The sequence below is a fragment of the Lepidochelys olivacea genome (genome assembly GCF_965140295.1).
Source record: "Lepidochelys olivacea isolate rLepOli2 genome assembly, chromosome: 11".
NCBI classification, from domain to species: Eukaryota; Metazoa; Chordata; order Testudines; family Cheloniidae; genus Lepidochelys; species Lepidochelys olivacea.
The window spans coordinates 40,602,507-40,623,901 of record NC_140421.1 but is presented as its reverse complement, the minus strand read 5'-3'; the positions used below and the strand labels follow the sequence as shown (position 1 = coordinate 40,623,901).

Here is a 21,395-nt window from a genome sequence, read left to right as displayed (position 1 = left end):
ATTACCTTTGTACTTTGGCCACTATTAATGATGGTCCTGACCTTTTAAATAGGAATAGAAATATATTTCCATTCATTTTAGTTCCTTTTTATTCACCCCATACATCATCCTCTTCCCACTCTCCCACCTCAGCACTAGCAGGCGTACTGCTGCACTTGCTACACTTGGGGTATGGCTATACAGTAGATGGGAGGGTGCTTCCCAGAACGGGTAGATAGACGCGTGCTAGCTGCTCCTGAGTGATTATACTAAAAATAACAGTGTGGCCACAGGCAGCAATGGCAGCAGCTGGGGTGGCTTGCTCATGCTGCTGAAGCCGTACAGCTATTTTTAGCATGGTCGTGCATGGCTGTCTACCTGAACTGGGAAGCCGCCTCCCAGTTGCTGTGTAGATATACCATTGGATTCCTTCCTCTGTTATTCCCTAACACACCACTTGCGCAACATCCCCAGGGAGCTTTTCAGACAGTCTTCTGTTTTTTATGTTTTTATGTTATTTGCAAATAACAGCAGGTTTTTGTTTTGATTTTTGTTTTGTATCCTGAAGGTGGAAGTGAATGAAATTAGCTTTTTGCAGAAATAGCAAAAGATCATAGCAACACTTTAGAAGTGCATTGCTTACATTAGTGTTTAGACTTTTAGTGATGGGGACCATAAAAGAACCTGGATACACAGATAAAATCTCACTTAACCCCCCTGCCCCAACATTGACGTGCTTATGCTCATATAGCTTATCTGTGGAATGGATTTTGCCTGTAACTTTAGTGTGACCTTTTGCTTCATGAGAGATGATAGGGAGTTACAAACTCTGCTATGCAGGCTGGCAGAGTGTAGAACTTCTATGAAATCTCAACTGTGGTTTTTGCATGGGCTGTATTGGAGGCCTCACAAACTATAAGCATTGCCTATCTAAAGTGATGAACTTGTACTTACAGTGAGCCTAAAGTTTCAGGCTCAGTTACAAGCTTTAATACTCCCAGATCTTAAATTTTGGGAGAGTTTAGAAAGAGAAGAGAGAACTCAGAACCCAGGGTTCCCAGCCAGGATCACTTAAAAGGCTGCTTTGATTCTGTGCACTATCCAATGTATCCAGAAAAGTTGAGACAAAGTTGATAACCCCATCTCATGGACATCTTACAGAATGACTCCCTTCTCCTTGTTCCAAGGAAATGTCTTCAATTTTTGATGAAATGTAATTCATTTTAAGTGTTTTTCAATTTAAAGTACAAGCATTTTGTGTAAGACATCTTATAGTAGCTATCACCCAAGGGCCAGAAAAAATGAGTACTTGTGACACCTTAGAGACTAACAAATTTATTTGAGCATAAGCTTTTGTGAGCTACAGCTCACTTCATCGGATGCAGCTGTAGCTCACGAAAGCTTATGCTCAAATAAATTTGTTAGTCTCTAAGGTGCCACAAGTACTCATTTTCTTTTTGCGGATACAGACTAACACGGCTGCTACTCTGAAACCTGTCATTATCCAAGGGCCAAGATGTCCAACTGCCAGTTTTGCCTCTGTGCTTACCCTCGTGTTAAATTGTTGGTGAGGGCTGCTGCCTTTCCTTTTTTTAATGTATGAGCAATAGCATAGTCTGAGTCCTGAAGTTTACATTCTGCCGAAAACATTTGAAATGCCAAAAATCTGCAGGCTGATCCTAAATTGGTGATGCAACATAGAATTTCCATTGTGTGCATTTCCAGTGGCCTTAGCCATAACTAGAATGTGCTAACTTCCATTCTATCCTAAATTGCTGTACAATTCAGCTTGTTTAGCCCTCTGCTCAGTGGAAAGCCAAGATTAAAAGATAAGGGCTGTTGGAGATTGTCATGATGTAGGTGCAATGTTAGAGCTACATGGAGCAATTTACATTATTCCTGGTTGCAGCTGATATTCATATTTGTTCACAGTTTAAAAAAATACAGTACAGTATATAAAAGTAAAACAAATATATAAATAGAATACTTTCAGCACTATAGCTCAGATCAAAAGGATTGAGTAGCACTGTTACGATTCTGCGGTAACAGTCTCTTCCCCCCTTGTGGGTGGGTGGGTTAGGGGGATGATGATTGAGCTCATTTGCACCTGTGTTCTGTTTGGGTTCTTATGCCATGCTCCTCATCTTTGTATCTGCGTGCCTGGAACTCAGATTGGTATTTAGCCTCTTCCCTTGAAATTGAATGTTGTCTGAAAAGGATCTTCTTTTGGAGAAAATTTACTGCGCCTCACAGGTGCTGACTTTGGCCCTATCTTCAAAATATTTGAAGGTGATTGGACAAAATCTGGTGTGCAAAGCCTTCAAAGAAATGCTGTTCAGATACAGCTATAATTTGCTTTAAATGGTCAGGTGGAAAATTTCTGTGGCAGTCATGTAAACATTTTGTCTAAGCACTTGCCTTTAATTTGGAGGTAGTGCACTGGAATGCTGGAGCTATGGATTTGTATGTGACTTTAGGATTATAACTTCTGGGGCTGATGGTAGATTGGATGCATCACAGGGCTGTGCTCTGGCCATGTCATTTGTGTGGCAGCCCACATCCAAGCTGCATCATGGAGCTACATTGATATCTGCCTTGGAGGAGAGTATCTGTCCAGCAAAAGGTAATTCTACCACAGAAAGATTAGCAAAGACTGGGAAGAGACTTCAGTAAATAAGCAGCATGGATTGATGGGGACGATGAAAAACTTCTATCAGATTGTAATAAAATGGTGTTTTTTACAATTTTTTTTTTAAGTTTAGCGAATTGCTATCTGATCTCTTTCTTATTTGAATGGTTCTATCAGATATGAACTACTTGCAGTTTATCTTGATAATTTGCTGACATCTGTCTCGGGAAATAAAAGGAGTACACGTACCTTAACATTAGCCGATTTTATCAATTTCTGTTGTTATAAATACTCTGTCAGCTTGAACGTAGAAATATAAGTTCCTGCACCTGCTGTGATAGAACAGAGTAAAGAGAAAAATTAGAGCATGGGACAGTGTGACAAATATGCTGGTGGACATCACTTCATTCACAGTCACCAGAGTATGACCATACTTTTGAAACCTCCCTTGCAACTATAATGTGAGGCAAATGATATAACCAAAAACCCAATCTTGTACATTAGTGAATTGATCTGGAACTCTGACCCCTTCCATAGATTTCCATTCGTCCCTCTTTCTTTCCTTCTCACAATGATTTCTCATACACTGAACCAATAAAGCCTCTACAATCATGGAGTAGCATTGATTCATGTAAAGAAGGCAGCTATAGAACTGAAAAGCATATACTTTAAAACATGAACAAACCAACTGATCACTTAATGTAAAGAAGGGAACAGATTTCCATCAAAGAAAGAGTCTGATGGAAAAATGGACGGAAGATATTGCAGTCCACATCTGTGAATTTCCACTTAGAAACAGAGTAGATAACTGCTCATAGGATAAGAGTCCTCTAGTACTATTGATAAATGTAAACTCAAACATTGTTAAATATGCTAGCTAAGTTGTTAACAGAAAAGAGTCCTGTCTTAAAGAAAATATTTTAGCATTTCTCTTTTAACTTAAGCTCTGTGGTGGGCTTTTAAATTAGTTTAGTTTCACAAGGAAATTTAGAATTGATTTAAAATTTTTGAGCTGAATTTAGAAAATTATGTGCTGGTCTAGTTTGCATGTGTCCAATTTGTGTGAACAAATGTCCAGTTGTGTCCCATTGGCCATTTGCATACACATACCAGACTTGTATGCACATAACACCCCATCTAATTTTTCTGTATCGGGCTTTGTATATGCTATAGGTTGATTGGTTGTACAGTACACACAATATAATTCCATACCCTAAAATGTGTTTTTTTCCCCCTCTACTTCATTTAAAAGGTGACATCTTTAATTTCACTTACCTTAAAACATTTTAATAACTGAGTTTATAGGGTTTGATTTCTGTGTCAGGGCCATATTTTATGACACTATCAGAAGCTTTTAATAAGGTGCTTTCTGCTGAGCTAATGATATGCTTTAGGTGGCATTTCTTATGCCTATCTTCAATAGACATATTCAGGCTAGTGTGAATGTAATAATCAAGTTTCAATCAAACCATACTTAGTATGACAAATATTGCATTAGACAGTGATGCAGGTATTCATGTTTTTGATAAAAGGCTTAATTTGACTCCTTGCAGAAATGGGGACTTACTATTGATTTCTGTATCAGAGTACAAAATAGCAACTATTTATAGTGCTACAAGAGAAATTGCTTCTTAATTAAATTTAAATATGAAATTATTAATTCCATGGCTTTACATAGTAATGTACAATTTTGGGTATTAAATTCTGTAGTAAATGTGTTCTTGCACGTGGCTCTGAATATATAACTTAGAAATTATTCTAAAGTGACCAGACTACAACACTTTCTAAATGGCCTTATAAAACTTCTTATTTTCTACCAGGAACATTTAGGCAGGGGTGAATTATTTTATCCTACAACTCATTTGCTTTTTTTCCCCTCCCAAGAAAATGTCAAAGAAATTTTTGGACAGACCATTATTCATCATCAAATCCCTTTTAATTGGGATTGTGAGTTTATTCGACTGCATTTTGGACATAACAGAAAGAAGAACCTTACCTACTCGGAGTTTACACAGTTTCTGCAGGTCAGTTATTTATTTTTCTTTCTGTGCATAATTGGCCGTCAGCTCTGTCATTTGTGCTGTATTAATGCCATTATAAATTAGTTTTATTATATGGTGGTGAGAAATTTGTTGTCCAGATAGACTAATCAGAACAGAGCTAAACTATCACTGTACCATACAGATTATATAATAAGATCACATACAGTGCATTAGACTTTGGTCCACCACCCTGTTGGAGGGCAGGATTAATTTTGTTTCTAAAACATCCCCTCATTGATGAGTGTGGGTGTCTGGTCCTGCTCCCTTGGAGTTCAGTGGCAAAACTGATTTCAATGGGAAAAGGATTGGAACCTGAATATCTCCACTGGCTGTTACTCCATAGCTTCCCTTGATACTTTGTTGTATTGATTAATTTTTCATTTAGCTTCATAAAGTTTTTCCTATTACATTTCCCCATAATATACACTACTGCACCTCAGAAGTTTAAGACCCTTGTGCCAAACTTGCAGTAAGCCAGAAGTCTTCCTTTCAAAGGTTTGCTGAAGAATCCTGTGGGGAGAGGACTTTAAAAGTATTCACTCCCAGAACCATATTTCACATTAGAGGGGAAGAAGGAGTTGTCAGCTAAGAGAAAAGGAAAGAAGGAGAACGTGGACAGCTGTGCATTGTAATTAAGGGGAAAAGATTTTGCAAATGTATGTAGGTAATTGAATTCTATATAATTTGAAATGATCAACTCATATTATATTTTTGTTGTGGTTTCTGGCTTTTAGGCCTAAAGAAAATTAAAATTTCATAATTGACGTAATTCCTCGGCTGGCCTGTGAAATTAAATTGCTTTGTTTTTGGAAATAATTGCAGGAAAGTACAGGGTGTTGAATTAGATTGGTTATATGGCTTGTAATGATAGTTTAGGATATAGATACTGAGGGCATTCTACAAAATAAAGAGTTTGGTTAGATAGGTTCTAAAGTCCATGGTGTGTATGGAAGAAATGCAGTAAAATTGTGGGAGGTATGCAGAAGATAGTGGTACAAGGAATTGTGGGAGTGGCGGTGGAGTGTCATCTAAACTCAAGCCCAGATACCTCTGCTGCGCCCACACTGTACAGTAGGTGGTAAGGGAGTGGTGGGTCACAGCTCAGTATACCCTTACACAAACATGTGAGCTGGGGTTCAGTACATCCCTAGATGTGGCTTTAGGGCTTTGAATGTGGATGATAAGGGTTTTGGGCAACAATACACTGTTCACATATCCTGAGTGGCAATTTTTGTTGAGATAACCCAGAGCAGTATCCTGGGCAGCCCCAAGGAAGCTCTCTTATGGGATACAGCAGGGTTCTGTCCAGTGCTTAATTTGTAATGAAAGGTGTCATGGCTTAAGCAATTTTTTTACATTCATAACTGATGCAGCAATCCCAGAGGTGCCAGGGCTATGAACTGCCAAGCCTAGAAGTGCCAGGGCTCAGCTCTGGCAAGCCCATGCAAATTATCAGACCTGCTACTGCATTCAGCTGGCTTAGTCTGTGTTGTGCTGAGATCAGAGTCTGGATGAGGGCAAGCTGGTTGCAGCTCAATCTAGACAAGACTGAGGTAGTACTGGTAGGTTGGGGAAACTAACCAGAATATTTAGTTCAGTGGGTATCAGCTGGAAAATTTTGCATGCCTTTTGTTACTCTGGTTAATAACCTGGGAATATTTTGGATTCCCAGCTGCTTCTAGACCTCTAGGAATAATGGGAGTTGAGTGTGTGCTTTATTATTATGCATGGCTAGAAGGATGCAGTTTTTTTTATATGGGTCTCACTAGAGTGATCCATGCTTTTGTCACTTTGGGATTAGATTGCTGCAATGTGCTTTATATGAGGCTACTCTTTTTAAATTCATTTGTAAACATTAGATGGTATAAAATGCAGTGACCCACTTGTAAAGAGATGTTTCTCTCAGGGAGCATGCTAAACTTGTATTCTGGAATCTTCACAGGCCTCCAGTTTATTTTCAGGACAATTCAAGGTGATAATTTTAACCTATAAAACCCTAATTGTGTTCAGTCCTGAATACCTGAGAGATCAGCACTCTCCTCATGGAAGAGGTCTTAAGAGGTGATCTAGTCCAGTCCCCTGAACTCATGGCAGGACTAAGTATTATCTAGACCATCCCTGACAAGTGTTTGTCTAACCTGCTCTTAAAATCTCCAATTATGGAGATTCCACAACCCTCCTACGAAATTTATTCCAGTGCTTAACTGTCCTGATAGTTAGGAAGTTTTTCTTAATTTCCAACCTAAACTGACCTTGCTGCAATTTAAGCCCATTGCTTTTTGTCCTATCTTGAGAGGTTAAGAAGAACAATTTTTCTCTCTCCTACTTGTAACAACCTTTTATGTACTGCATAACACATCATTGGAGGAGCATTGGCTAACAGCTCCCTGGTTTAACATTGAGCAGGCTGCAGGCGGGGCATTGGGTTCGAAATGTGAACAGTCCTTTGTGCTTCAGTTCACCAAAGCCCAGATTTGATGACATTTCAAACTCTAATTGTTCTCCTTTGATTTTCTTGTGACAGCAAAGATGAATGGGTAGGAGTGGTGGGAAGACTTTTTGGCTTCCATTTTGGATTGGAGTTTTTTGGGATGAATCAGTTTGTTGAGCGCTTTTACTAAAACTACTGTTGTATTTTTATATAGAGTATAACATTTGCATGCACACTCTTAGGCAGGCGGATGAAGACAGTGGGAGTTCCATGCACAGTGGGTGTACAGACTCATATTCCTAATGTGATGTTTCTAATTCGTATTTCAGGAGCTACAGTCAGAACATGCAAGACAAGCCTTTGCACTGAAAGACAAAAACAAAACTGGTATGATTACTGGACTGGACTTTAGTGACATCATGGCTACCATTCGTTCGCATATGCTAAGTCCGTTTGTGGAAGAAAATCTAGTTTCAGTAAGTGTAAAGAAAATAATGTCTTAAATATAAGTGCTATTCAAGTGAGAGTTTGTAATTTAATTGATATATATCTAAAATTCTTAACACACGCCTTATCTTCCTCTTCATTAGCAATACTGACAATGCAGTACCATTCATTGCTCACATAGGGTTTTTATGCAATATAGTGTTTTTATAGAAGTAATACTGATTAGGGCCGTCGATTAATCACAATTAACTCACGTGATTAACTAAAAATATATTAATTGCGATTAATCACAGTTTTGATCACACTGTTAAACAATAGAATACCAATTGAAATTTATTAAATATTTTGGATGTTTTTCTACATTTTCATATTCGTATTCTGTGCTGTAATTGAAATCAAGTGTATATTATTTTTATTATAAATATTTGCATTGTAAACATGATAAACAAAAGAAATAGTATTTTTCAATTCACCTCATAAAAGTAGTGCAGTGCAATCTTTGTTGTGAAAGTGCAACTTTCACATGTAGATTTTTTCGTTGTTACATAACTGCACTCAAAAACAAAACAATGCAAACTTCAGAGCCTAGAAGTCCACTCAGTCCTACTTCTTGTTCAGCCAATCACTAAGACAAACAAGTGTGTTTACATTTATAGGAGATAATGCTGTCCTCTTCTTATTTACAGTGTCACCAGAATACCAAATAAATGGTATTCTATTATTGTTTTAACAGTACGATTAATCACAATTAATTTTTTAATTGCGCGATTAATCATGGTTAATTATTTGTAATTGCTTGACAGCCCTAATAATGATGATAAAGTACAAGTTATTCTGCATTACTGAAAGCAAGATTGTTTGTCATGAATAGCTGAGTATTTTCCTTTTTGTAAGAGTCAGTGAGGTGAGTCACCATAGGTGCACGTTCTTATGGCTTGGCATTTCATAGTAGTGTCTTCTCATTAGATGCCTTCTGTGCAGTGGTCTGCTGTTCTCATGACTTGGTCCTCCAGCCAGGGACCTCTGTATGGTCCCACCTCTTTTGGGGTAAACATAATCCCGTATGGCTGTCGCCCAGTGACTTTATGTTGGGTTTTCATCCCAGCTACAGGCTTTCCAGCCCTTATATCCAGGGGCCTCCCCACTACTTTTGTTAGTAGGGGAACCCAGGTGCTCCCTGAACTCCAGGTTTCAGCCCAGGGACCTTGTAATAAACAGCTAAGGTCTGCCTATTTGTATCCACTGCTTCCTACTGTGGCCTGCTTCTAGGCCTTTTCACCAGCTCCTTCCTGGGTGCACTCCTTCACAGATCCCAAAAGGAAAAAATCCATAGCTCTGGGTACAGACAACATATATGAGTCCCTTGCCAGGCCTACATACCCCTAGGGAGACTCAGGTCTAACTGTGTCTTGTTATTTTTTGGCTCTGGCCAGGCCTTTTTTTCAGTCAGTTCTGGGGTAGGCCCTGGTCCTAATCAGGCCTTCCTTCAAGAGGCCTTCTTCTCTTCCCAGTCAGCCCCTGCATGGAATGTTTCCCCTTTTAAGTTCCTCCAGGCTTGGCACTTCTTGCAAGTGAAGCAGGATGGGGCTAATTGCGCCCACAGGTTCTCATTAACCACTTTCCACCTTGTATGGGGTTTGTATACTCTGTCACAGTAAATAAAACATTTGAGCTGAAATTTGCAATGTAAACAGTATTATAACTAGTGACATGAAATGTGGTCCAGATCCTGCAAATTCGTACTCATGTGAGTAGTCCTATTTACTGTAATAGGACTATTCATGTGAGTCAGAATTTGCCTATCTTTTGGCTCACTGCTCTTTATAGACAAGTCCCCAGTCCAGCAAACAAATTAAGCATGTGATTAATCTTAAATACATGAGAAGTCCCATTGAAGTCAATGGGGACTATTTATACACTTAAGTATTTTGCTGGATGGGGGAGGTGTCTTAGTTTGGAAAGTAAGGATTTGTGTTAATTTCAACTTCTAAGGTTAATTGTTAACACTGTTAACTATTGCTATAAATTACCTAAAATAAAACATACGCAAATTTCACTGTTGGAAAAGTCTAGAACAACGCATTCTACAAAAAAGTTTAACAGTAATTCTACAGTTGTTTCCTGATGATTTTTATTGCATCAAAAACCATAGTACCCTTTCTATGTAATAATGACCCCCTCACTGGTATCACTAAAAAAACAGGATACAACTACTACGATGGAAATATATCTTAATCTTTTCTTGCATGTCCAGATGGATGTTAATTTACAGTAAAGCTCCCTTGGGTTGTCAGTGGGTTTAAGGCTATCAGCTGAATCCTAACCACAAATCAGGATCTGTCTTTTATCTTTTTTTTTTATTTATGTTTTTAAGGTAGCAGGTGGAACTATTTCACATCAGGTCAGCTTCTCCTATTTCAATGCTTTTAATGCCCTGCTGAATAACATGGAACTCGTTCGAAAGATATACAGTATTATAGCAGCTACAAGGAAAGATATTGAGGTCACAAAAGGTAAAATAAATTTACTATATTTTATTAATTTTCAGATCTATAAAGTGTGTCTTTTTTATACTGTATATGGATTAAGACTAGTAAATCTAGTAATATGGAGGTTTAGCACAGCTATGCAAATATTTCAAGTTTGATTCTGAATGTGCGTCTCCTGCTCAACTCCAGACTTCACAGGCCAGCAGAGGGTTCTAGCTGGCTCTTTAAGGAGAAGAGTTGTCAGGGTTCTGACAAGAGCCTTGACTGGTTCTGATATCCTGGGGATACCACTGCAATGTGGACCTTCTTATGGTAGTGATAAGTGTTTACATGGAGCGTAGAAAAGTCTGGGGAATATGGCAACTATGGCAGAATGGGTATGCTTTAACAATAACAAAAATACTTAATCAGAAACTCTCTGTGTCCTGTTGGCTGTTCCTGTGTGCTACTGTAGCTCTTTCCACACAATTTTAGCGGAGTTTGTAACCGTTTAATGGCATGGTGTGCGCTAAATATAATTTGTTTCCACACATACAATAAGGCTAATACTGTTAGCAAGCGTGCAAGTTAACTGTGATTCAACCTTGCCACTGGCCTGGATTGATTGGCTTTCTGTAACCATTTCATAACGTAGCTATTTCCCATCTGTGGATGGGACCCACTAACTATATCTTCTGGGTTGGCCCCACCCCTTTTCCTTCCAGTTCTCATGAAGTTAGACATCTAAGAGTGCAATACCCCATGTGTGCTGCTCTATGTTCATATGCTCTGGGCACCGTCTGTCTTTGGATGGTAGGATGGGACACCTGTCCAGATTCTCCAGGTTGTACTGATACATCACTACCTAACTATTTTGGTAAATGTGAATGCACAAACGTGGCTCACATGATTATCTTGTGAAAAACTTGTTTTATAGATACTACTAAACCATGTTTTCTGTAACTGATCAGAGGAGTGTCATGGATGTGTTACAAATTGTATTTGTAGTGTGGATAGGCACTTATCCAAACCTGGGAACAATGAGAGCTAGGGGAGGAAGGAACAGTGAAATGATTGTGCTAGTTTTAATGCTGATTGGTATAATTTATGGATGAACCATTGTCTGCTTTTACAGTAGAGCCCCAAATACTGGATCTGATCTATGGACTTTGCTGATAGGAGAATTGCTATAGATTTCAATGGGGACTACTTGCATAAGTAAGAGTTGAAAGATCAGATTTACTCTGTGATTGAAGCTGCTGTTCTGAAATAGATGTGGTACTAATTCTGGCTCATTTCATTCTATTTAAAGTGAAAATGTGATAAATGATTCAGGATCATTTACCTTATTTTCCCCTTCCTCTTAAATCCAGAGGAGTTTTCCCAGGCTGCAATCAAATTTGGACAAGTGACACCGCTGGAAATCGATATTCTCTATCAACTTTCAGACTTATACAATGCTACAGGGTAATTTATAACTATCATAATCATTCATATTAGTCTTTCCACCCTATTTATATTTACTTTAAAATAGATTTGTTTTACATATATATTCATATATTACGTATATATGGATTATTTGATGACTGCTGACTGTGCTGGGGGGTGAGTGGTGTATAAGTATATGTATAGTGCAGTCATCTGATAATCAGTATATGGTGTAAAATAACAAAATACACTCCCTGCTTCAAAAAACTTGTAATACACAGATTGCTGGTGTAAACTTGAAGTGTGAGAGGTGTCTTGACTAGATTGCAGCATGTGAGTTATTATGGGGTACGTGGTGGCTGCTCCATTTACCGAGTGCAGACCCTATATTACCAGTATGCAAGGGCCCAAACCTGGGTAATGCTGAGTTCCCTTTATTCCCACTGAGGACAATGAGAACAGAAATGCTTATAACTCCCAAGATTGGATCCTGCAACAGTACTTAGTAAAGTACTTAGGAATACCTGAAATATAACAAGTAATATATAAAGCCATAATCTAGTCTGTTGAGGAAAAGGTGCTTGCTGAGATTTGTTTATGATTTTGGCTAACAATGATTTATTTTCCTTGGGCTTGTCTGAAGGCGTTTAACTTTGTCAGATATTGAGAGAATAACACCACTGGCTGAAGGTGCCTTGCCTTACAACTTGGCAGAACTCCAGCGGCAGGTAGGTAGGAGTGATATCATGTGTACAGTCAATTGTGAAAATGCTAAACTGAAGGAAACATTTAGAAGTTGGCAATTTATAAAACTTCTGAATATTTGCTTATGAAAATTAGATATATTTGCCTTAAAAAGACTTCTACAAAACTCAAATCTGTGCTTATAGTTTAAAAAGAAAAGAAAAGAAACTCTGTTCCCAGATTTTACAGATTTTCTTTTCTCTCTTGAATATAAAGAAAACATGTTGGATTCCTCTGACATTAGTGATGTTTTTGTTGTCTAGGCACTAGATTTTAAGGGAAGTTCTTATTACATTTTTTTATAATTGGACTGAAATTGTAAGAATGTTTTAAAACATTACTTCCTGAAACAAATCATTCATTGAGTGGATGCTTATAGATTTTAATCAAAATATTAGATATTTTTTGTACTAGAGAAGAAACTTATGAAACCGTTAAACCCTCTGATGAACTGTCTATACACTTGGATTTCCCACTATTGTTAATAAACCAATTAAAAACATATCCACTAACTCCTGAAAATATCTGGAATTTTCTGTTAAAATCCATCCTTAAATAAATACTAGTTTGGAAGTACACTTTGAGTTTTATTTCTGTTTTAGTACACTTCCATATTGAGCTCCATAATAAAGCTCTATTTTTATGTTGTGAATATACTTGTGTATACAGCATGTAAGGCTGATAAATGTGTTCTCCTTTGAGAGATTAGTTGGAGTAATCATCTTCCATGGTGATTGACTTGGATGGTTTGTTTAGAATGCTCACTGAATCTTGCTAATGTTATTTGATACTCATTAGCTCTTGTGATTTACATAGCAACAGGAGAATCCTGTTTGTGTGGGGCTGATGAAAAATGTAGAATTGGAGGATGGAAAATACAGCTTCAGAATGTTAACTCTTTACTTCACCTGAGCAGGGCTGGCTCTAGGTTTTTTGCCGCCCCTACCCAAGCCAAAAAAAAGAAAAAAGGGTGGCGGAATGCTGCCCCTGGAATTGTGCCGCCCCAAGCATGTGCTTGCTTTGCTGGTGCCTAGAGCTGGTCCTGCACCTGAGATCTTTCTTCATAGATTTGTGTGGTTTCGTTTCATGGAAGTTTTATATACTTTAGATTTAGGTGTTTTTACAAGTCAGGGCTCTGTATCCTGTGTGGCATGTTACACTCTCTTTGTTGTACTGCTACCTCTTCTAGTATGAGTAAATATATGAAAAGTCAGTAATTGTGTCCTGCCAAGGTGGGGGTGCCATTGCTGTAATGGGAAATAAATGTACAGTCTTACTCAAAGTTCCTTCCTCTGCATCGGTCTTGACCACCGGGACTGGCTGGACTGCTGTGGAGTCACAAACAGATCCTGGCTCGTAGCATAGTTGGAGCATCCCCCGCACCACCACCATGACTCGCATGTCTCCTGTTCTCCTCCTCCTCCCTGTTCCTGCCAAGGGCCGGTGACTTAGACTTCTCTGAGGTATCCATGGAGGTGTGCAGGATGGTGGTGAGGTGTCTGCTAAGTATGGCATGCAATTCTTTGTAAAAGCAGCAAGTCTGTGGCTCGGCACTCAATCAACTGTTGGTCTTCCTGCCTTCTGGTATGTCTGCCGCATACTTTCACGGAGCACAGCCACTGATCCATGTCATACCTATTCTCCCACATCCCCTCGTAGATGTCCACATTACTACGGCAGATCCTTAGCTGTGCCTGCACAGCCTCTTCTCCCCATAAGGTAGATCCAATATCTCCTGTCGACTCTGGGCTGGAGCGCATCTGACGTACATAGCTGGCATGGTCAGCTGGGCAGTTATGCACAACAGTGGAGAGTTGCTAGGTGTGCTTGCCAAGGTGGACTACCAGGAAAAGGCATTTAAATTCACAGGGTTTTAAAGGGAACAGGTCTTCTGGTCTCCGTGACCCCTGGGCAGTGGAGTTCACAACTGTGATTGGAGCGGTCAGTGTCAGTCATTGTGGGACATCTGCTAGAGGACTGTTCGGGTCAACATAGATAACGCAGTGTCTACATTTGTGTTGTCTCAACCTGAGTTAATCAACTATGACTCAACACTGCTCAGGTCTTACTATGTCGGCGTAATGGAGTACTTACATCCGTGTGAGACAAATTTAAGTGTAGACACATGCTTAACTAGGTCAACACAAGGCAGCATACGTTGACTTAACTTGGTAGTTCTATACCAGGCCTCAGCTACTTTGTGCTGCTAGTACAGTCGCTCTCTGCATCTCCAGTGTTTTTGCAGTGACTGCTGTCACTCGAGCTAGGCTAACTTTGCAGTGAAGACAAGCCCTGAAACACGGTTAGGCAGCAAATTCAGAAAGAAGGACATGTATGTGGCAGATTAAATGATTACATAATCATGCTGCCCTGACTGTGATTGTTTACATTGAATACTAACTGTGCTCTGAGCCGAAAAATCAAAGAAAAAATGCAGTACTTGAGCCTAAATGGTTTTATTTTTACTTTTAGTCTATAAAGTATAGATAGAAAGTCTATTTCTTTCTAGAAATATGGAGCTGTACCTTTAAAAGTAAGTCTTTCAAGAAGGTACAGCTAAATCCAGTGTTTCCCTGAACTCTTGCCTTCTGACCAAAGGATGTCTCCATATCCTTTTTCCTTGTTACGTAAAACAGAGATAAATTCTTCAGCTTCTTTATGTGCACAGACACCCATGCTCTGTATTTCTGGCTTAAGTGCTCAGTGGATTACCATCGTTTCCCTTTTCTAGGTCCCCACTTTCTGAAAATCAGAGTGATTTAGCTACTATCTATCTGATTAAGTGAGCTGTAGCTCACGAAAGCTTACGCTCAAATTAATTTTTTAGTCTCTAAGGTGCCACAAGTCCTCCTTTTCTTTTTGCAGATACGGACTAACACGGCTGCTACTCTGAAACCTGTCTATCCTTTAGTCGACCTTTGGAATTTTTAGAGTGCCTGTCACCACAGTGTCTATGGCTGTGTTGACACTGACAAAGATGGAACCCTAATTCTCCATCATTGTGCAGTGGTGTACCTCCACTCGTGATGGGAAGGGTGGAGTATGTACTAAGTAGAGATAATTAATATGGTGGTTAAAAACACCTGAGCCTTGTCTACCATATGGCTTACACCATTGTTACCATGTTTGGAACTGTGAATCAGAGCACCCTGTTTTTGCCATCCTATATAAAAGACCCAAGAACTGGTGCAGAAAGTGAGAACTGAGAAAGATATATTACTAGTTTCTTTAAGCAGCCAGGATGGATTTGTCAAATGCATACAATGCTGTATAGCTTTCTGCCAGATGAAAAAGAGATGATCCCAGAAATGTGTCCCAGTGACACTGCATTAATGAGTGAGCAGAGCTTTCTTCTCCAGATGCACAGTATGTTGTGAGTGTTTACCTAGTCTAGTGGCCATGTGGGTTACCATCTCCAAAAATACAAAGACTTCCCTGAAATCTCTAGAGCTTTAAGAGTAATCAAGGACTTTATAAAGCCCCTTGCTGGAACTCCTCAGCTCAGTTGGTTTAAAGTATGTGTATTGGAAACAGATTTCTTTGAATCTACAAGAAAGACCACAGAAGTCCAAGCCTTGGATCAGTCCCTGAGGAAATGTTAAACCTATTCAGCTGCTGTGGTTGAGAGATTGTCCCATGGAGGGGTATGGTCTTGAGCAGAGTGATTTATGATTAAATTCTGTGCACAACCTGTGGCTCATCATGTACATTTTGGTCACCTTCTCTGACATGGATTTGACAGTTGAGCAGAATCAGTGTCTGGAGTGTTCTTCCCTGTTACCACTTTGTTTAAATCCTTATGGGTAAATACGTACCTGAGCTGATGAAATAGGAGTCTACAAAAGTTACGTACAGGTAATGCTTTATTTTGTAGACTTTTGTGGCAATCCATTCCATCTTTCTTTCCCTGCAGAAATCTGTTTCTGTTCATCTGGACTTATAAAAAGGACTTTGAGAGATACTGTACTGTCAAAAACATGCATTGCATTTTATGGTGTCATATTTGGTTTTCATTAATGCCTTCAGACAGCATGCGTAGCTTTTCCTTGGTCAGAATTATTTTTGTAGTTCACCTATGTGGTAAAAGGAATGTGGGGGAAAAAAAAAGTTTTGCTCAGCTGGACCTGTTTTCTTTCCTTTCTTGATGTAGCATCATCATCCTCCATTCAGAATGCTGTTGCAAAGATTATTTTCTTAACCTGTCACTTTGATTGTTATCCCTGTCTTTGCAGCCCTCCACTGCCTCCCCCTTCACCAGTGCATCAAACATAAGCTGTTTGTATTCACTGTTAAGATCTTGAATCTCACCTCTGATCAGCCCATGATGCCAGCCTCCATTGTCCACTTTCTGATTTTGCAGATAAGCACTTTCGTGCTTTCTCCGATGCTGCCCCTCATGCTTGGGAGGGACTCCCCATAAATATCTTGAAAGCTGTCTCATTGTCCACTTTCAGAACCCTCCTGAAAACTCTCCTTTGTCATAATATCTAAATACACTTGACAATGGTTAGGCTGCTGCTGTGCTGAGATCACTGCTTATTGTGCTGACCAGTAATGTCTCACTGTTTCCTTGTGAGTCTGTCTGTCTATAGCCCTCTGTTATCTCTTGTCTTATACTTAGATTATGCAGTCTTGTTGTAGTCTCTCTCACCAACAGAAGTCGAACCAATAAAAGATATTACCTCACCCACCTTATCTCTCTTATACTTAGATTGTAAACTCTTTGGGGCAGGGACCGTCTTTTTGGTTCTGTGTTTAAACAGTGCCTAGCACAATGGTGTCCTGGTCCATGACTCGTGTTCCTAGGCACTATGGTAATAATAATAAGCACAGAATGTATTTTCCTTCCACCTTCCCACTTTTGGAATAAGACATTATTCATCCTGCCTATTCTGCTCTGTTTTTAAAAATGCAGATTAGAAGGAATAGTCAATTTTCTTTCTGTTCCTGAATCTGCGGGGGCGGGGGGTGAACTTTGATCTCTGTTGGACTCTATTATCTTATTGAATTGATTTATACTGGGGAGGATATGTTATCAAATCCTAGAGAAGGATAAGAAATTCTATGAGGTCTAAGAAGTATCTACCTTGCAGGGGAGCTATGCTTGGGAAGAAAAATAGAGATGTTTCTACGGTGACTCTAAATGACTCCTAAATTCTAGGGTTTTTTAGAAAAAATTAACAAAATGTAATGTAGAAAAATTAATGTAAATATCTCTTCAGTAAATTTAGCATGAATGAAACTTAGGGCTTGTCTACACTACTCCATAGTGCAGACTACGAGGTTTTGAGTTGTGCCCTGTGTAAATATTGCTGGCAAGAACGAAAAGGTACCAAGTTGTTGTGCAAATCTTTGTGCTCTGCAGTTCACACCCCTGTAGTCAGCACTACAGCTCAGTGTAGACATAGCTTGTCAGACATGTTTGCTGATTATTTGATTAATGTAAGAGTGTGTCTATAGTGCAAAAAAAGGTGTCTTCTGAACTAGGGTATAGCAATGAAGACATGGCAACTTGGCTTTTAACTCAAGTTACCCGCTCAAGTTCAACTTCATGCTCCCCATAGGCTTTAGCTTGAGTTAAAAGCTGAGTTGCTGTGTCTTCACTGCTATTTTAACCCAAGTTAGCTAACCCATGTTAAAAATACTCCTTTTTTTTCAGTGTTGACATATCTTGAGACTTTTTTAAACCTAGCAGTTGAATATCAGTATACAGTGGTTAGATGGGTATGACAGCTTCAGTAATTTTCTGTTTATAAATATGCATGATCTGAAAGCTATAGCATTAATTATACTTATTTACATTTGAACACAAGTGAACTACAAACTATAGTGAACACTCATTTAATAGGATGAAAGTGACTTTTGTTTCACAAGGAATTTGAGTATTAACATCCGAATTTAAGTCTGAGTATAATATATTGGTTTTGATAAGACTCTGATGCTTACAAGGAAGAGACTAGCTTTAAAAGATTAAAGAGAAGCAAGTGTGCTGAAGACAGAAGAAAACTGTGCAGGGATAAAAGAACTAGTCCTTTTTCAAGTCTTTTAGGAGTTCATTGCTTTTATCTATTTTTATCTACATAAATCGAGACACCATTTTACTTTGGGATTTATTTAGTGTTGCTTTTTTCAGTATGAATTTTTTTCTGATTCAAGGGGAAATTCTTCAGATTTATCTTTCTTTTCCATTGTACCCATTGGGAAAATATATTTCTGATCTTAACTAAAGGTTTTTCTTCTGATGTAATCTTATGGGGTTTTTTTTATCTATGTGCACAATTGATAAATATCTGAATATTCTCCATTCTTCTCTGTTAGGCTGTATTCCAGTGAGTTATTCTGGACGAAATATCTTGGGGAAGGAAATTCTTGATGGCCGTGTATATTGTGGAAGGCCTTTGTAAAAGTTTCATTATATTTTAAAAGAAGTGAGCTCATCTTAATCTCATAGTTGCCAATCCTATATAGTACCATGTACTTCATGAGCAGCATGAAGCCCTACAAATTTCAGTGGAGCAGTTCAGCAGCATGCTACACATTGCGGGATCAAGGACCTACTGAGACCATTCAGTGGATGGCTGCCAAGATTTTAGTAGAAGCTAACAAAGATCAGTGACATAAAATGTTGTGAGATAAAACTGCACCTTCCCTCTGTTTGGCCTGATCAGAGCCCAGCAATGAGAAGGGTTGCTGCTTGGAACTGTATGCATGATGGAACTTTTAAATGTCTCATTGAAATACACACAGTAATATCCTCCAAAAACAAATGAATAAATAAATACATCTGCCCAATCAAAGTGAAAAAGAATAGTGGACCCCAAAATTATATAATCTTTGCAATTTTTGCTGTATTCTCCACACTTATTTAATAAAATCAAGTAAAGCAAAATGTACAATATATTATAACTTCAAGTTTGTACCTGTGCAATGGAATATCAGTACCAATAGGGCTGCTTAAATGAATTTTCTGCAGTGCCGGCTGCATGGCAATGGCTATTTCGCTCCCCAGTGCTGCAGCAAGCTCAGCACAACTCTTTTAAGGAACCTTAGCGATAGATCCTTTAAAATATACTCCTGTGGATATAGGAACTGTGTTTTCAGTAAAATGCCATATATCTTCTAATGCATATTCATGTGTTCATGTGTGGTCTAAGAGCAAAACCTTTCCGTAACACCCTGGGGCCTCTGCAAGATCTAAATATACTGTCAGGAGTGTCGGGGTCATCTGCCATGGTGCAAATGGCTTTAAAAATGTCAGGGGAATGGAGCAAGGAGATTTACTTAAACACCTTTTGATATTTTCCCTCCTTGTTTGTACAACCACAGCATAAGCAAGAGGGGACTTTGATGACTAATTTTGATTGTAAGGCCTTGGAGGTGGGGTCTTGGTTTTTGTGTCCATAGAGCACTGTGCATATCTCTGGCAAAGTATAAATATCACCCTTACTATGCCAGACCAGATATTTCCCTGACTTGAACACAGTTAATTCCCAATAATTTCCATTTGATCTCAATTCACAATTTTGAATCATTCACTTTTTTTGGAGTGGGAGGAGGGACTAGTCTTACTGCTATCTTCCTTTCCTTCTGTGTGCAATTCATCTTACACTCAATGAACAAACTCTCCTCTACCCCACTGATTTCTGTTTGGCCCAGTTTGCATACTTTACAGAATGCCTCATCGGTGCAAGTTAGACTAGCTTGCTAGTGGCACCTTTTTTCTAACTAGTCGACACCACAATATCAGTCTCTGTAGGCTTTTCCCCTTGCAGATGTACATTTGTTTAAGTCTATCATTGAAAAATTCCAAGGCCATGTACCGCTTTGTTACTCTAGCATATGTCAGTGAAATCTGAGGCTCATCATTATAACTTAAAACAAAAGTCAACCCTATAATTATAACTTATTAACCTCTCAGGGGTGTTATGAGGACTAGATCACTTTTTTCCTTGCTTTTGAGACTGTAAAGTGCTGTATGTGCTAAGTATGGATATCTAATGCATGTATAATGATAAAACATAGACTATATTGATGATGCTCTTGATCCTGTGAGGTGCTGAGCTCTGTCTCTGAGGTCCTCAAAGCTTATTGAAATCAGTGGGCGTAGAGGGCACTCCCCATCTCATAGAATCGAGCCCTACAGAAGGGAAAAATCATAAATTAAAAGCATCTCTGCATGCACCTTTCATATAAAGAAATAATTTTTCAAACTGTTTCTTTGGTCAGACAAGGAATATAGGAGGTAGAACTATATGAGAGATTTATTTGAAAATGTGCTATTTCTTTTATGCCAAAGGAGGATTATCCAGTCTTTTTTCCCTTGAACTAAAGCTGCTGTTCTGTCAAATTTTTTCTTTAATTTTACAAAAGCCAGTTCATAGGCTGCTTCAGTTTCTCACATGTTTTCCAAATCATGTCTCCCTTCACCCCCCCAGCAATCTTACGGCGGTATGGGCAGGCCTATCTGGCTCCACGTAGCAGAGTCTGCTTACAGGTTCACTTTGGGCTCAGTTGCTGGAGGTGAGTGACATGTCTGTGTACTGTTTTCAAGGCTGGGTTAATGTAATATTATCTCACCAGACTAATGGAGATCATCTAAGGTGCAGTTCATTGTTTGAAAGGGTAAGAACTGGAGAGCTTTGTGAAGTGCTCTTTATTTTTACCTATGATCAGAAGACTTGGCAGAACATTGCAGTGGCAACTCTGGCTCCAGACAGTCTTCAAGGCAAAACGTTCATAATGACATTGGCTTTCTGCATGCAGTATTGCACCGCCATTGATTATACTTGGTGGGAGTGATACCAAAAACATAAGAACAAAATTGAGAGGGACAAAACTGAGGATTTTGCTATGTCTGTCTACATAATTATAAACAAACTTTTTCTTATTTTGTTAGCTTTTGTCAATTTTCCCCTTAAATATAGTTTTTGAATATTTTAACATGCCTTTAAAAAAAATCCATGATCTACTGGTATCATAAGGTTTTGTCCTTCATTTTTTGTAATAGCGTTTGAAAGCTTTGTGTTTGTTAATTTCAGCGGCTTTTTGCTTAAGACATATTGTACGTTGGGGTGAAATTCAACCCCTTCTACTCCTACACAGCCTGAGTAAATGATCATTGTGCAGAGAACTACTCAAGGGTTGGGAGGGCCAGACTCCATCACACAACTTGCAGGAAGGGTTCAGAGAGCCACTGAACGTGTGCCCACCAGCCCTGCAGCAGAACA

General features: G+C 38.9%; 1 protein-coding gene across 2 annotated transcripts in view; it reads left to right on the top strand.

Moving 5' to 3' along the window:
- The window catches only part of SLC25A12 (solute carrier family 25 member 12), a 69,409-nt gene that overhangs the window by 23,404 nt on the left and 24,610 nt on the right, over positions 1-21,395 (top strand). For both annotated transcript variants that reach the window (XM_084643836.1, XM_084643837.1), the window contains 6 exons: positions 4,493-4,632; positions 7,411-7,557; positions 9,903-10,041; positions 11,370-11,463; positions 12,068-12,152; positions 20,604-20,688. In XM_084643836.1, coding sequence (XP_084499962.1) covers positions 4,493-4,632; positions 7,411-7,557; positions 9,903-10,041; positions 11,370-11,463; positions 12,068-12,152; positions 20,604-20,688 — 690 coding nt within the window. The remainder of the gene's footprint in view (positions 1-4,492; positions 4,633-7,410; positions 7,558-9,902; positions 10,042-11,369; positions 11,464-12,067; positions 12,153-20,603; positions 20,689-21,395) is intronic.